Source organism: Pleuronectes platessa, chromosome 12 (assembly GCF_947347685.1).
Source record: "Pleuronectes platessa chromosome 12, fPlePla1.1, whole genome shotgun sequence".
In the NCBI taxonomy this organism is placed as follows: domain Eukaryota; kingdom Metazoa; phylum Chordata; class Actinopteri; order Pleuronectiformes; family Pleuronectidae; genus Pleuronectes; species Pleuronectes platessa.
This window is the reverse complement of record NC_070637.1, coordinates 9,086,506-9,099,893: the sequence shown is the minus strand read 5'-3', so window position 1 is coordinate 9,099,893 and position 13,388 is coordinate 9,086,506. Positions and strand designations below refer to the sequence as shown.

At 41.6% G+C, this 13,388-nt stretch overlaps 1 protein-coding gene across 1 annotated transcript in view; it reads left to right on the top strand.

Annotated features, from left to right (window-relative positions):
- The window catches only part of cdh23 (cadherin-related 23), a 155,582-nt gene that overhangs the window by 28,817 nt on the left and 113,377 nt on the right, over positions 1-13,388 (top strand). Inside the window, exons 5-7 of the mRNA XM_053435767.1 lie at positions 8,819-8,961; positions 9,163-9,210; positions 9,604-9,696. Of these exons, the coding sequence (XP_053291742.1) occupies positions 8,819-8,961; positions 9,163-9,210; positions 9,604-9,696 (284 nt within the window). The remainder of the gene's footprint in view (positions 1-8,818; positions 8,962-9,162; positions 9,211-9,603; positions 9,697-13,388) is intronic.

Below are 13,388 nucleotides of genomic sequence, written 5' to 3'. Positions count from 1 at the left end.
GGCTGTTTCAGCAACAGGATTCATCCTGTCAATTCAAATAAATCAAAGACACTGCTGCTTTTTTCCCCTCTCTTGTCACGTACCTAAAGTGCAGAGCTAAAAAAACAAACATGAGCACAAGAATCCCAGGAACAAAGCACTGCTGAAGACGCACGAGAAAATGTTTGAACTGTCATCACATTTAAGACGTCAATTAGCTCAGCATGGGACCGGTTTAAAATGTCAGAAGCATAAGAACGAAAATGTTTGGTTTCAAGGTAGCTAACTCTGAATAACCTTGACTTGGTCAGTCAGCACTGGTAGCTGCTTGAGTTGCTTTGGGAGACTAGAGATTTTGCTTAGCTGTTACTCCTTTCTATAGTTTTTGTTCTCTTGTATTCGTATTACTTAAAAGCCATTCATTTCTAATTTTTTCAGTGTACACAACAGCCAGCACGCAGCTAAGGGGTTTATTAAAAGAACAAACTGTAGTCCTTTATTAATAAAACTAAAACTTAATCGTTGTCTAATCTGTCAGGTTATTAGTAGATGTGATAAATTACATGACTTGAAACTTAATTCAAACAGTATTATTGAGTGCTTCAGTATTTTGACTTTTCAGAGCACTTCTCTTGAAAGAAATGAACTCAACCACCCCAATAGCAGACAAGAGGTTTGTCCGATACCTCTGAGGTAGCATAAGATCTCTAAAAGAGATCAAATGTATGTGTGATAATAAGCTGTACCAAACAATAAATAAAATGACAATTTAATCTGAAGGTATAGTTGCTATTAAATTGCTCTTATGCCTTGATGAAACATTCATCCTTTTGTCCTCTTCACGATCTCCTCATCAAAACAGGGATATGGTTGCTGATTCTCCGAGCATTCATTTTTTTGTTATAGCTTTATTTGTTGAGAGAAGGAGCCCCTGTTTTCACTCTCCATGCCAATGACAGCCAGGGCTGGAGGTGAACTGAGTTGCCACAGCCTCATTCTTGACCCCAGCGCCTGCCATACTGCAGCAATTCCATCCACAGGGCTGACAGAAAAAACATCAGCCTTATACTTCACTCACAAAGGGGCCAAATGATAAACATGTAAACCGGAGAGAAAAGGAAAAAGGCCAACAGGGAGAGGCTTTTTGTTTTAGTGTGTGAGTGTGGCTTCTCATAGACTGTGGCATGTTCCATTTCCCCGACCATGATTTAGCTCACTCTCAGGTAACAGTCAGCACTGGTGAGGTCAGCAGAGGGCCAGAGTCAGAGAGAGGCAATGCCGGGTGGGTGAAGATGGAGTTAAATAACTGAATTAAAATTTGAGGTGAGCAGTAAAACAGGAGGAAAAGAGCAAGGATTGAAGTTGGAACCAAAAGGGAAGAATTGGCCAGGCATTCCAAATTGACAGTGCTGATGGACGTTTTGGCACCTAGAAGTGGCACAGTTTAGGGTGGGTGTGTGTGTGTTTTGGGGCGGGTGTTTGCATTTGTGACAACAACAGGCCAGACTGGCTCAGCCATCACTACAGAAGCCTCAGTAGCACACAGCCACCTGTCCAGTCCTATCAGCGCTGCCTGTATCCCTCTGTCTGACCTCCGCAAGCGGGACGGAGCGTGACGAGAGGATGACAAAACCAAGAAGAGAGCGAGCGGGAGGGCAGCAAGACTGTGATGGGACGGAATGTAAAAGAACAAGAGCAAAGAACTTTCCTGTGTGATCGGGGGGGTGAACGGAGCTGCGTGTGAATATGCAGTGACAGGTCTGCCCCTCCACACCATTGTGTGGGATGACTGTCCACTAATGTCCTTCACTGTCCGTCCGACTTCCGCAATGTGATTGGTTAGTCACAGCGTTGTCACTCAGTGTTTTCATCATTTCGCCATTTGGGTGTATTAGAAAGCCAATCTTGAGCCGGACATCCAATCATACGCCTGGTCTGCCTCAGTTCACTTTAGACTGAGGTGAATCGCTCTCATTGGATTAAGGGCAAATGGATGATTCATATCTGGACGGCAGCATCAACTTCACATTTACTCTGATCAACAAATGTTGTGATATGTTAAATGCACTTCAAGCCGTCATGTAATCAAAATGTTAGACTTTCCACTATATGTAACCTGTTTTGCTTAACCTTTTAAAATAAACACTTTTATAAGGGATTCAGAGAATAATTTCTGATGACATGTATTATTGTACAACGTCTTGGAAAAATCTTGCTGCCTTTCTGTAAGCTTAGGAGAACAAAGGAAAACAGACTCCACACCTTGCTTTGTTGTTGTGTTTTGTTTTCAACAGTGAGGATTTTGATTTTAAGCTAAAGGTACATAAACTATTTGTTGTCAACATTTTACTTCTCCCATTTGGGCTTTTTAAGTCCTAACACAAGCTATAGCCTCTCTGTTGACAGCCATACTGTGCATATAGTAAACTATTCTGTACTCACTGTCGCTCTCATCAAGAGAAGCTCACTGAACATAAGATTTTTTTTTTAGATGGTTTATACTTGACATTCATACAGGATGACCTTCAGGAAATGTGTATGAGATTTACAATCTGTGTGTCTTTGTGTCTATATCTTAAAACATGTGTCAGTGTTTTTTATCAATGTGTCTCAGTTTATTTAAAAGCAGGACGTGTGGTCGTGGAGGTGTGCATTTCTCTCAGGAATGGCTAAAGGAAAGACAGAGGGTGTCCTCCTTCCATCCGTGACAGATTTAGTCATAAATCTGTTGGATTAATACACAGCTTCCCAAGGACTCTCGTGGTGTGTGTTGTTGAAACACAGGAGTCACTTAAAGCCAGACTCCAGGCACTATTTGTCTTTGGCTCTCTTCCCCATCACAGTTATTGATGTCACGATGTCACACACACGCAGACACACACACACACACACACACACACACACACACACACACACACACACACACACACACACACACACACACACACACACATAAAGGAGAAAAGGCCAGTAAGAAATAAAGAGGGTAAATGAGAAGACCATTTGAGATAAAAGGGTAAATTACTTTTTTCAAGGTAGCCAGTAAAATCTAATGATTTCTATATGATGAATTGGCTTTTTATAACATACCTATATAATGTCATTTGAAGATTATAATTGTAATTCGCACGCCATTTATTCGGTCAATTGTACTCATCTGCAACAGTTTTGCCAGTTTTAAGAAATGGCATTTGTTTATTCATGGGAGAAAGGCTTGAAAACATAATCGGACCATAAACATAATCTCTCTTTCCATCATTTCTTTTATTGCTGGCTGTCTAACTGACCTCCCTGAGGAAAAACGCTTTACTGTCAGTCTCCACGGCTGCCTTCATCCTACAGAGAAATATCCTATCTGCATGCATCCTCTTCTAAGCTATTAAAGATGCCCCCTGAACACATACACCTCTCTTTGTATGGAAATAGGGGCCCAAGCTCTCAGTTACCTGCCACTGGTCTATTGTTATTCCAGGTATATCTGTTGGGTTTATTTCCACGTCCAACTGGCTTCCCAGAAGCAACCTGATTGTCTTGACATTAACGCAGCACATAGCTCCGTGGGCAGCGACGGCAGCGATGAGATGATTTCAACTCATTTCCATCTTATTTCTAAGGAAGAGAATAAAATTTAATTTATTGTGTGTTTGAGTGGAAGTGAGGGTGAGGAAGTTAATGCATGTGCCCCCAAGAGATCTCTTAAAAGGATGAGCCTGAAAGAGTGACTTAAATCCCTTATGGATCTCACTCATAAATTACCCTCAAAGTGCTTCATATGAGCCACGTCTGAACAGATGAAGGAGTTGGGGTCCTATGTTGGTCTGACTTCGGAGGATTTTCTCTAAGATCTGCATCCTGCTTGATCAATACAAATATCCTTCATATAGTTTGACCCTTCATCCCTTAATGGGCGTGAATTGTATAGTTCACTTCCGCCTTGTATCTTAATAGTTTATATTTGATGTTTGCACTGTGATGAACAACTTTAACAGCTATATTCATGTTTCTCACTCTAACAATCTTAAATCACATTTCTTCCTGAGTATGCACCATTGTCAACCAGTTTGACTGCATCAATCTTTCAGTGCATGGATTCAAACAGTTGACACAAACGGAATCTGTTATTGCACACGGTCAATTAGCGGGACGGGGATTTGTTTGCTCACTCTTTAGCGCCGTGCCTGTTATCCCAAGCCTAATGGATCCAATGCTGAAACCTATACAGCATTACGCGCACAGAGTCACAGTCTTATAATCACAACTCTGACATATGTGGAGGCTTTCCATTACTGCTTCTCACCAAAGAGTTTATACCGTAAAATTTCTCTTCACATGACAATACACTGTAAAGTAGGGGACAAAAATACAGACAGTGTACTGAGTGAGCTCATGCTGCCAGTTAGCAGAAGACAGTATTGCCTGCGTGAATTTTTGATGGGAGTGATTGATGTGAGGCAGCGTGGCTTCAGCTTGGCATTGCTGATGTGTTTGAAGGCTCTCTTTGTCAGGGGATGGACAGTGTGGTAACATGAGTGGCACCGCACTGACTCATCAGACTCAGGCTTGAGCCCTCTCTCGAGACAATTCATCAAGTATTTATTCAGGGCAGGTAAAGATCAAGATTCTCTCAGTCAGTCTTTGTCTTGAGGTAGCCTCAGTTTTTTTTTTTCGTATAATGCTTTGCTTGACAGCGTACTGAACACTGCCCATATACCCATTAAGCCTCTGTGTACCATAAAATTCAAAGCTATAATTCACAACATGCCTGAAATTGCAGTCCTGACAATGCCTGTCCCCCTGAATCAGTGCTTGGATGAACGAGAGGTCTGGAGATGTCACCAACATAATGAACAGGGCTTTGGCCTATAGCCCCTGTTCTTTCTCAAGCCCGAGGCCCCAGGGCAGGACTGAGCCTAGTCCTCGTCTAACACGCGCGACTCCTATTGATCCAGCAGGGATTGATGTCTTCCAGCGACTGATTTAGCGGCCCCATTGGCCCTGTGCCTTTCCTAAAAGGTTGGGCTGAGAAAAGCATGTGGCTGTTGCTGTGTATAGGTTAGCTAGTCTTTTTACTTTTCTTCTTTCTCTCTCTTCTTCTTCTCCTCGTCCTCACTCTCAGTCTTCTGCCTCTCCATGCTTGTCGTGTAATGTTTTCTGTTAGAGCTTTTTTTCAGCATGGCCACGGTGAACTACAATGTTTTTTTCTTCAGTGTTTTGGAAAATAAAGTGTATTTATTTATCTCTAGCCACCTGTCTGTCCCCGCTGTTTCATGAACGCATCTCAGTCAATTGTGAGGTGACTCTTATTTTATATCCAAAAGGTCAGAGGTTAGCTTCACTGTGACATCATGATGTTCTGCAAAAACAGAATTGTAGGCATTTTAAATATATTAGTACACTGTGTTAAAAGTACAAAACAAGACAGACGTGGAAGCGATAATTGATCAAACACCAGTGCACTCTGCTCGGCTGTTGTTAAGACTGGAGTTTGAGAGATCTAGTGGTGTTTTACGGGTGTTTGTCTGCTCGGCTCCTTCACCTTATGATCATTTATGGGAAAGTGTAAGTTATTCTAAGACTCTGAACTTTGACATAGGTCTTAAATGTCATTATATATGGCCTGAAGTCTCACATTTAACTTGTGTAAACTTGTGTAAACCCTGACATGATAACCCTGGAACAGAAGGGAAGGTTATGATTATATTTCCTTCACTGATGATGGAGACACACAACCACGAGGTGATGATTGTAGTTTAAATTGACTCTCATTCAGCTTTGCGTCATGTTTTTACTTTTGGCTCACTGACTCTACGCTCTCTCTCTTACCATTTAAGACCAGTACAGTAGGCAGATGGTCTGGTTCTGTTAACAGATGTTTTCATGGGTTCAGTTTTGATTCGCTCTGGTTTGACCTTACTGTCTGAAAACAGAGGGAACAACATGGATGCAGTGTTTGAGTTTGCTGCGTGAATAAGAGGTTTGAGGGACCATGGGAGAGAAAACTCTGAGGTAGAGAGATGATTTCTGGAGCCCATCGCTCTTGTCATGAGCGCAGTGGTGCAAAGTAGAGGAGATGGGGAGGAGCAATGTTAATTTGCACTGTATCATTCATAACAGTAATTCTGGCATCACTTGCTGCTAAATAGTATAATTTGTCAGTGGAAAGGGCTCGGTGTCACAGAGTTACAGATAAGCATGAGAGGAGACACCCACACACACACACACACAAACTCGGCACTCTATGCCCTTATGTTTACCCAGATCTTACATTTCCCCCAAATCCCGAAATCTTACCCTAAAACTAAAATTGTGCTGCCCCAAACCAAATCCTGGCAAATCTTAAAATCAAATTGAGAACTGAACTCTTGTCATTTACACAAATACAGTGAAAAATACACATCTATCAAAAATGTGAAAGCATAGTTTTAAGATGTTGTGAGCCTGAACTTCTGGAGAGTCCAAAACAGTTTTGAACCCACAGTTTTACAATGACATTAATCATTCATCATTCATTAATACTATTCAGGAGTCAAACCCCACCATTGTTTTCATTAACATATTTTACACCTCTCCAAAATTCACAGATTTATTGTTTTTCCTGACAGTAATGCCTAAGGTGTGTCATCGGCTCGACATTTCCATATTTAAGGACAAATTGCCTAATTTATTTACATATTTTCATCAATTTGGCTCTGTTTGCATTTAACTTTGTGCAAACTAAAAAAAAATATGATAAATGAAACCTGAAGGATTTTGAAACACTAAAAAACAATAACATAAATGGAATTGCTACACATAGAGCAATACCAAATCTCCATCTAAAGTCACAGTTGCACTCTGGCTGGTGTAGATAATCTAGCGTTCGGTCCAGCACATCTGCAGCTCTCCATCCTTTATTCTAACTCATATGCCTAATGACTTGGTCTTTTCCAGAGTAGGAGTTTATAATCCACAAGAGCTTGACTCTCATATAGTGTTTAGTCGAAAATGACCATTTATTCTTTCACTCACATGTATGTCTGCACACATGAAGTAGACAATTCCTCCACAGTGGAAAGGGCCAGAAGGAGGAGGAAAAAAATCTGTTATTATTGATGACTTTGAGGTAAAATGCTTAATTTGCACTGTCTTCAACCAAATTATAACTCATATTGAAGGCAGCAAAATTTGCATAAATCTCATTAGACGCAATGAGAGGGGTTCATAAATCGTTATATTAATTAGTCATTTTTTCCACCCTTTCATAGGAAAATGGGGTGTATTAATAAAATGAGAGGGGTGTGATTGTGAAGCCTAATTGGTCGTTGTGTTTAGCAGTTTGGAGCGCAACTGACAGGCTTGATTTAGTTTGGCTTCCCCTCGGTTGTCTGACGAGTTCCTGAAGGGAGGGAGGGAGGGAGGGCAGGAGTGAGTGAGTGTGTTAACCTGCAATCGTTGGATATTTGTATTTACTCTCTTAGTCATGTGCTCCTCTTCAACACCATCTCATATCTTTTGAGGGTGTATGGTAGAAGAAGAAGAAGCAACAGAAGGGATATTTTAATTTTACTGTTAGTAAAGCCATAATGATGTGACAGTGGCAATCAAATTAATGGCGTGTAACGGTTCATTATTTTCTCCATTGAAAGGGAATACTTTTTTTCCTATGCACTTTATTAAAAAAATTGTCAAATACAATAGCTGAATATAAAACAAGCAAACTTAAAACCGGCCATCTTCAAACCAATCAATTACCTCCCTAAATTACAATGTAAAAAATAACAAAAATAACCTTGAACCTTGGTTTGGACCTTCGTCAAGAAACCGCCCTAAGAGTCAGGGTTTAGGGATCTACGTCCATACATAAGCTGTCTGAATGTTCATCTTTTGTGGATGGAAAATAAAATATATACATATTTATAACATCCATTGTGTGTGATTATACCAATTCCTCCCCTCGGTCCTTTACAGTACCCTGCTTGACCAGTTTCACCCCGGCCAGTAATGAGCCTTGTCCCTGTGGGTCGCTGGGTCTTGATGCTGTCCTCAAGGTGGTTCCTATAACCTCAGCCTCGCCCTTCTCGACACATCTGTCCAGCATGTTGGATTAGCCAGCCTGATGCCACTTCACCTCTGCCTTTGATTAGCCAGCCTGTCTGAGCTCTAGTGTCTGTGATGAATGAAGCACCTGAACCTCTGCTGCTCCAATTAAAAAATCTCTACCCCTCAACCCTTTCACATGCGGCTCTGTTAGAATTTGCCCTGCGTGTGTGTGTTTTTACACTGTTTTCATCTTCAACATAAGAGTCCACACTTTGACGATGATGTGTGTTACACTGCTGTCCCGTAAGACAGTTTGTTTTTATAGTTATGACATCTCTCTTTCTAATTATTAGACATCTCTCTTTCTAATTATTTCTTGAAAGACAAGGTTGTCAGAGGTGCCTATGACACCTGTGAAAATTCTGCACATCTCTCCATATGTGTATATTTAATAGGTAATCTTTACACACTTCAAATAATTAAATTGTGAATTCTGAGTAGCCAATTACTGGAATTTAATTTAAGAACCCACCAAGTGGCATTTGGAGTGACAGAAAAAAGGTTATATCCAATACAAGTTCTTAAATATACAAAATGCAGTGATGTGTTTTTTATGATGCGGATATGTCTTTATGTGGCTCACTTCGATTAATGGGACTGTAGAAAATATTGCATTTGAGTGGATACGCAGTAACAGTGTGAGCTCTCTCAATATGTTGCTCCTCAAATTCATAAATACGAGGTCATCTAACAGATTCTTGTTAGATGTGGTTGCCTTTGAACCTGTATGACCTCTGACCTTTGACTCTGTGTCCGGCAGGTTCATCAGTGGCCCAGCTGAAGGCAACAGATCCTGAGCAGGAGCCCCTCATGTACGGGGTTTCGGGAGAAGAGGCCATGAAGTATTTCTCTGTGAACCAAGACACTGGCGTTGTCTGGCTTCGACAGCAGCTCGACCGTGAAGTAAGAGCAGCAAAGAAATACGCATTCTGACAGGCTACTGCACTCGCTTACATATTATCAAAACCAAAAACTCTATACACAAGAAAAGGACAATTTAAGAAAAAAAGGTAGAAAGTGAGGCCAGAGTGGCATTTCTGTGTTGTTCTGCTTTTCTGCTCTGCTCGTGTTCATGCAAAGTTTGTGCTGATGTGTCTCCACCAGACCAAGTCAGAGATGCAGGTCGAGTTCTACGTGAGTGACATTCAAGAGGTAAGAGACAGATTTGCACTGTGATCGCAGTTATGACACCTCCAGTCACACGCTGACACTTGGACATAGCCTGACCACACGTCACACAGAGACCTTCTCTCTCAGTGCATCTCTCTCTGAGTCGCTCACTTTCATTCTCACCCTTATTTCTCTTGTTTCTCACATGTAATCATTCTGACACCTGTCTCACTCCACACAGTTTAGTTGCTGAAATATACTGACATTCAACCTACTCTCCCCTGTGGGTGATCTGTCACACACTTGTCCTGTTTTCTTTCCCTTTGAATCTTGGCTTGCTTTGACTAATACACATTTCCAGTGATTACGGTGCTCTGCCAGGTAACTAGTGGAGGTGGCCTTTGATCACCTACATCTTGGTGTCTCCTCCCTCAGGTTGTCAAAGACACGGTAAACATCCAGATTGGAGACGTGAATGATAATTCGCCAACCTTCCATGGGCAGCCCTACACCGTCCACATCCCAGAGGTAAGGATGACAGTTATTATTAACCAATTAATTCAAGGTATTAGCTAAATGTGCAGATCAGAGATTTGGATGCACTTTTAATAAATGTACCCAATCTCTTTCTGCAGATCATTAACAAAAAAAAGGAAGAAATTAATCACATATAGGACAGAGTATTTCTCTCTAAACAGTAAACTACAATGGTCTTTGGGCAACGAGCATTTGCCTCTAAAAAAGCATGTATGAAATGCCTCCAATCTTGACTGTTGCACGTAGGAACTGCACGGTGACTACTACTCATCATCAACTTTTCATATTGCTTTCCGTCTCTGCTGCCCTGGAAATAGCTGCTTTTTCTGCAACTGTGATCTTCCCATGATTTGAGGAGTTGTCTTCCAGCTCATGTTCAGCGTGAACAAACTCCTTTATAGGGAAGAAAAACACTCACTGCAGTGGAGACCTCAATCTCTTTTCTCCTCTTCGTTTCTGCCGCTTCTCTGTCCTCTCTGTGAATCTTCTACCGCCCTCCTCAGCTCTCACTTATTTCCATCGTTCTCTCTCCTCTTTGCCCTCTCGCTCATCTAATCCTTGATATGAAGTAATTGCTAGAGTGGAGTGGAGGACTTCAAACAGGGGCTGAAATCCACACACACAAACAGACATACGTCCACATATCTTGTTGTGTATATATTGAGTACAAACCCCTTTCTGAGTCTTCACCAAATCTTCAAAGCCATTGGCTTTTTCTCTTCTCAATCCATAAAGTCAGGCAAATAAATGGGAGAAAGGAGGACTGTTTGGATGAGGCTGTTTAGACCACCCACCAGGGAAGGTTTTCTCAGGCCAGAGCAACGACGGCTCAGTCGTGTGGGACTCACTTATAGTCCACATACAGATTTTCCAAGCTCTGCAAACAATGGGCTTCAGTTTAGCCCCAGAAAGCCATTAAACTGAGCTGTGTTTGACCCTTAGTCACTCACATATTGCTAGTTTCCTTAAATCACTCAGTGAATTACTGCGTATGTCAGTCCTGCTCTCTCAGTGCTTATAAAACTTAAGCTTTTTATTTGAGGCAGTGGGATGTGGTAATAGATCTGATTCTCTCAAACACTACACACAGCTGTGAGTGTAATTCAACAGCATTTCTTTACACTGGAAGCAGCTGCAGCCTGTAACAATGAGACATAACGTAGTGATAATAAATTATGCAAAGGTTTTGTATGTGAGCACAGTGTGAGACTAATGCAGGTGGGATGTCTTTTATCACAAATCTCAATGAACTTATCTGTTTGTGTGCCTTACTTGATAAATGAGATGCCGCAGATTCAATCATATTTGTATCACTCTGTGTTGTAATAACAATGCAGCACAGTCCATTCTGTACAAGAAAGCTCTTCATTAAAGCCTCCCCCTCTTCCACTTAAAGCTGTGTGGGAACTTTGCTCATTTTCATTCTTCCTCATTGTACCCTGTCCTACACCTCTACCCTTTTCCCCACCTTATCTTGTTTACCACAACTTGCGTTACCTGCATTTTTATGGCCTCATTACCTCTGTGACACTAACTGACCTCCAGCGGGCGAGGCAAACATGCTGCGACATCACTCCATCATGCTGTCACTCACTGGACATGCCCCAGTAACTTGGGGTTAGAGGCCCATCAGCGCTACTGGATAATGCTGCTGAACTTAAGTGCACAGAGAAAAAAGATTGGAGAGGTTGATGGCATGACAGGATAGTTAAAGTAAAAGATGAACAATGACAGAAAAAGACAAAGGTTTCAAATGATGAGATTTCAAAAGAGTAGATACGGGCAGAGTTGTATCAATATGGGTCTGACACAACTCAACAGATAGCAGTTGAAGCAATGTGAGTGGCAACGTGAGCAGTTCAGTGTGGAGAGAGGGGGTGGAGTGTAAATTAATGTCGTTTTAATTTGTAGAGTCATAAAGAGGGTGAAGGGGAGCAGGTGGGCGGCTAGCATTCCCTCTGTCAATGCTAATGAGCTGGCCAGATTTACAGCATCCCCACACTCAAGCAGCCAGCAGCCGACACTGGATTCAAAGAGCAACGGCAATACACAGAAATAATGTTTTGATCAAACAGCAGATGGGCCACAACCCAAATTCCATTAATGGGTGAGCTGACGCAGTGACAGAGAAGTGTTTTTCATATTCCCTAAACACGACAGGTAGTCAGCTATTCTGCAACCCCCTCCGTTGATCAACTCAAAATGTTTGATTCAATGTCAGAATCTGTGGAAAACAGAGTTGCTGTCGAATCAGCTGTGGTACCATCAATGATTTTTACAGAACAACTTCCCCCCCAAAATGCTCACACACCTCAGACACATCTGCCTGACCCTCACACTCCCTGGCAGTCCGTCTGTCTGCCAGCGCCTCTGTGATGATATCAAATGCCAACACAACTTCTCTAACTCTGCCCAGTAGGTGCCATCTCCTGTGGCTTCATAGCTGCCCCTGACCACAAAAAGGTTTCTCTTAAACTCGCTTGGTCCTCCAGCTGATTTCTGCTCTACACATGCAAACAGTCTTTTTGCTTTTGTTGGATATATTTTCTCTGTTCAAATGTATTGCGTATATAGTGTAGACATTTTCCCATGACCTTAGAAGGGTATAAGTCTGTTTTTTTTTGGTTGAGTTCCTCCACATTTTGCATGTTTGAATTTAAATTCCATCTCATTTTCCTCCTCATTCATCCCTGTCCTGTAGTAGATACGCAGTGCAGTGGAATCCTACCTTTGATAACGCAGATGCGCAGATTGTATAGCAGACTTCAGACCAGCGCTGTAATGCAGCACATAGATGGATTAAATGTATTGGCAGACAGGCAAGAGGCTCCAACTGATAGAAATCCAAACTACATCTGTTTACTGTATCAGGTTTGTCAGGCAAGTGAGCAAATCCTTCCTCAGCTGCTATTTTCTATCAGCCATATCTCACTGTCCCTTTCTAACCCACAGAAAGCTGTGATGAACTCCTGCTGATGTTATAGAAATGGTTACCCATGGTGTAAACACCGTATTTGAAAGTCAAGCAACTACAGAAAGAAAGATACTTTAGTCTGGTTTGCAACTTAATAAAGTTTCTGATGTTGCTTTGTTTTTCAAACCCCGGAATGCTGAGAGTTTGAGAGTTTTTGGTAAGGGCTGACGGGTCAGTGTTGATGTGCTGTAAACAAAAACATGTGATCTCAGAGTTGAAATTTATACATCGTGTCCTGCCTCCTGCGAGCATTAACCAGGCGCCTGAACGTTCTGGAGATTCTACTGTTGTTATGAACGCATCTGACCGAGAGAATCTTCTGCTGCATTCTTCATCTGTGAGAGGCAAAATCTGGAGAAAGAGCAAACGCAATCGTCACGACAATTACTTGAGTTTACGTAAAAAATCGCCTTTAGTTGTTCCTCAATAGAAACATAGAAACAGGAGCCCATCTGATCTTATTAATTAATATTAAAACAGTTATTTGTGCTCTTTAGCATACAACCATGAACAAAAGTCTGTCCTATTGTTGTTGTGATTGATTGTGATTTTTTTACACACACACACACACACACACACACACACACACACACACACACACACACATATGCACTCATATTATAGATAATATTGGCAGAGGGTATTTGAGAGCTCCTATTACGCCTCTGAATGAGCTGTTTAGTGCTTTATGTGGGATCTGGCAGCAAAA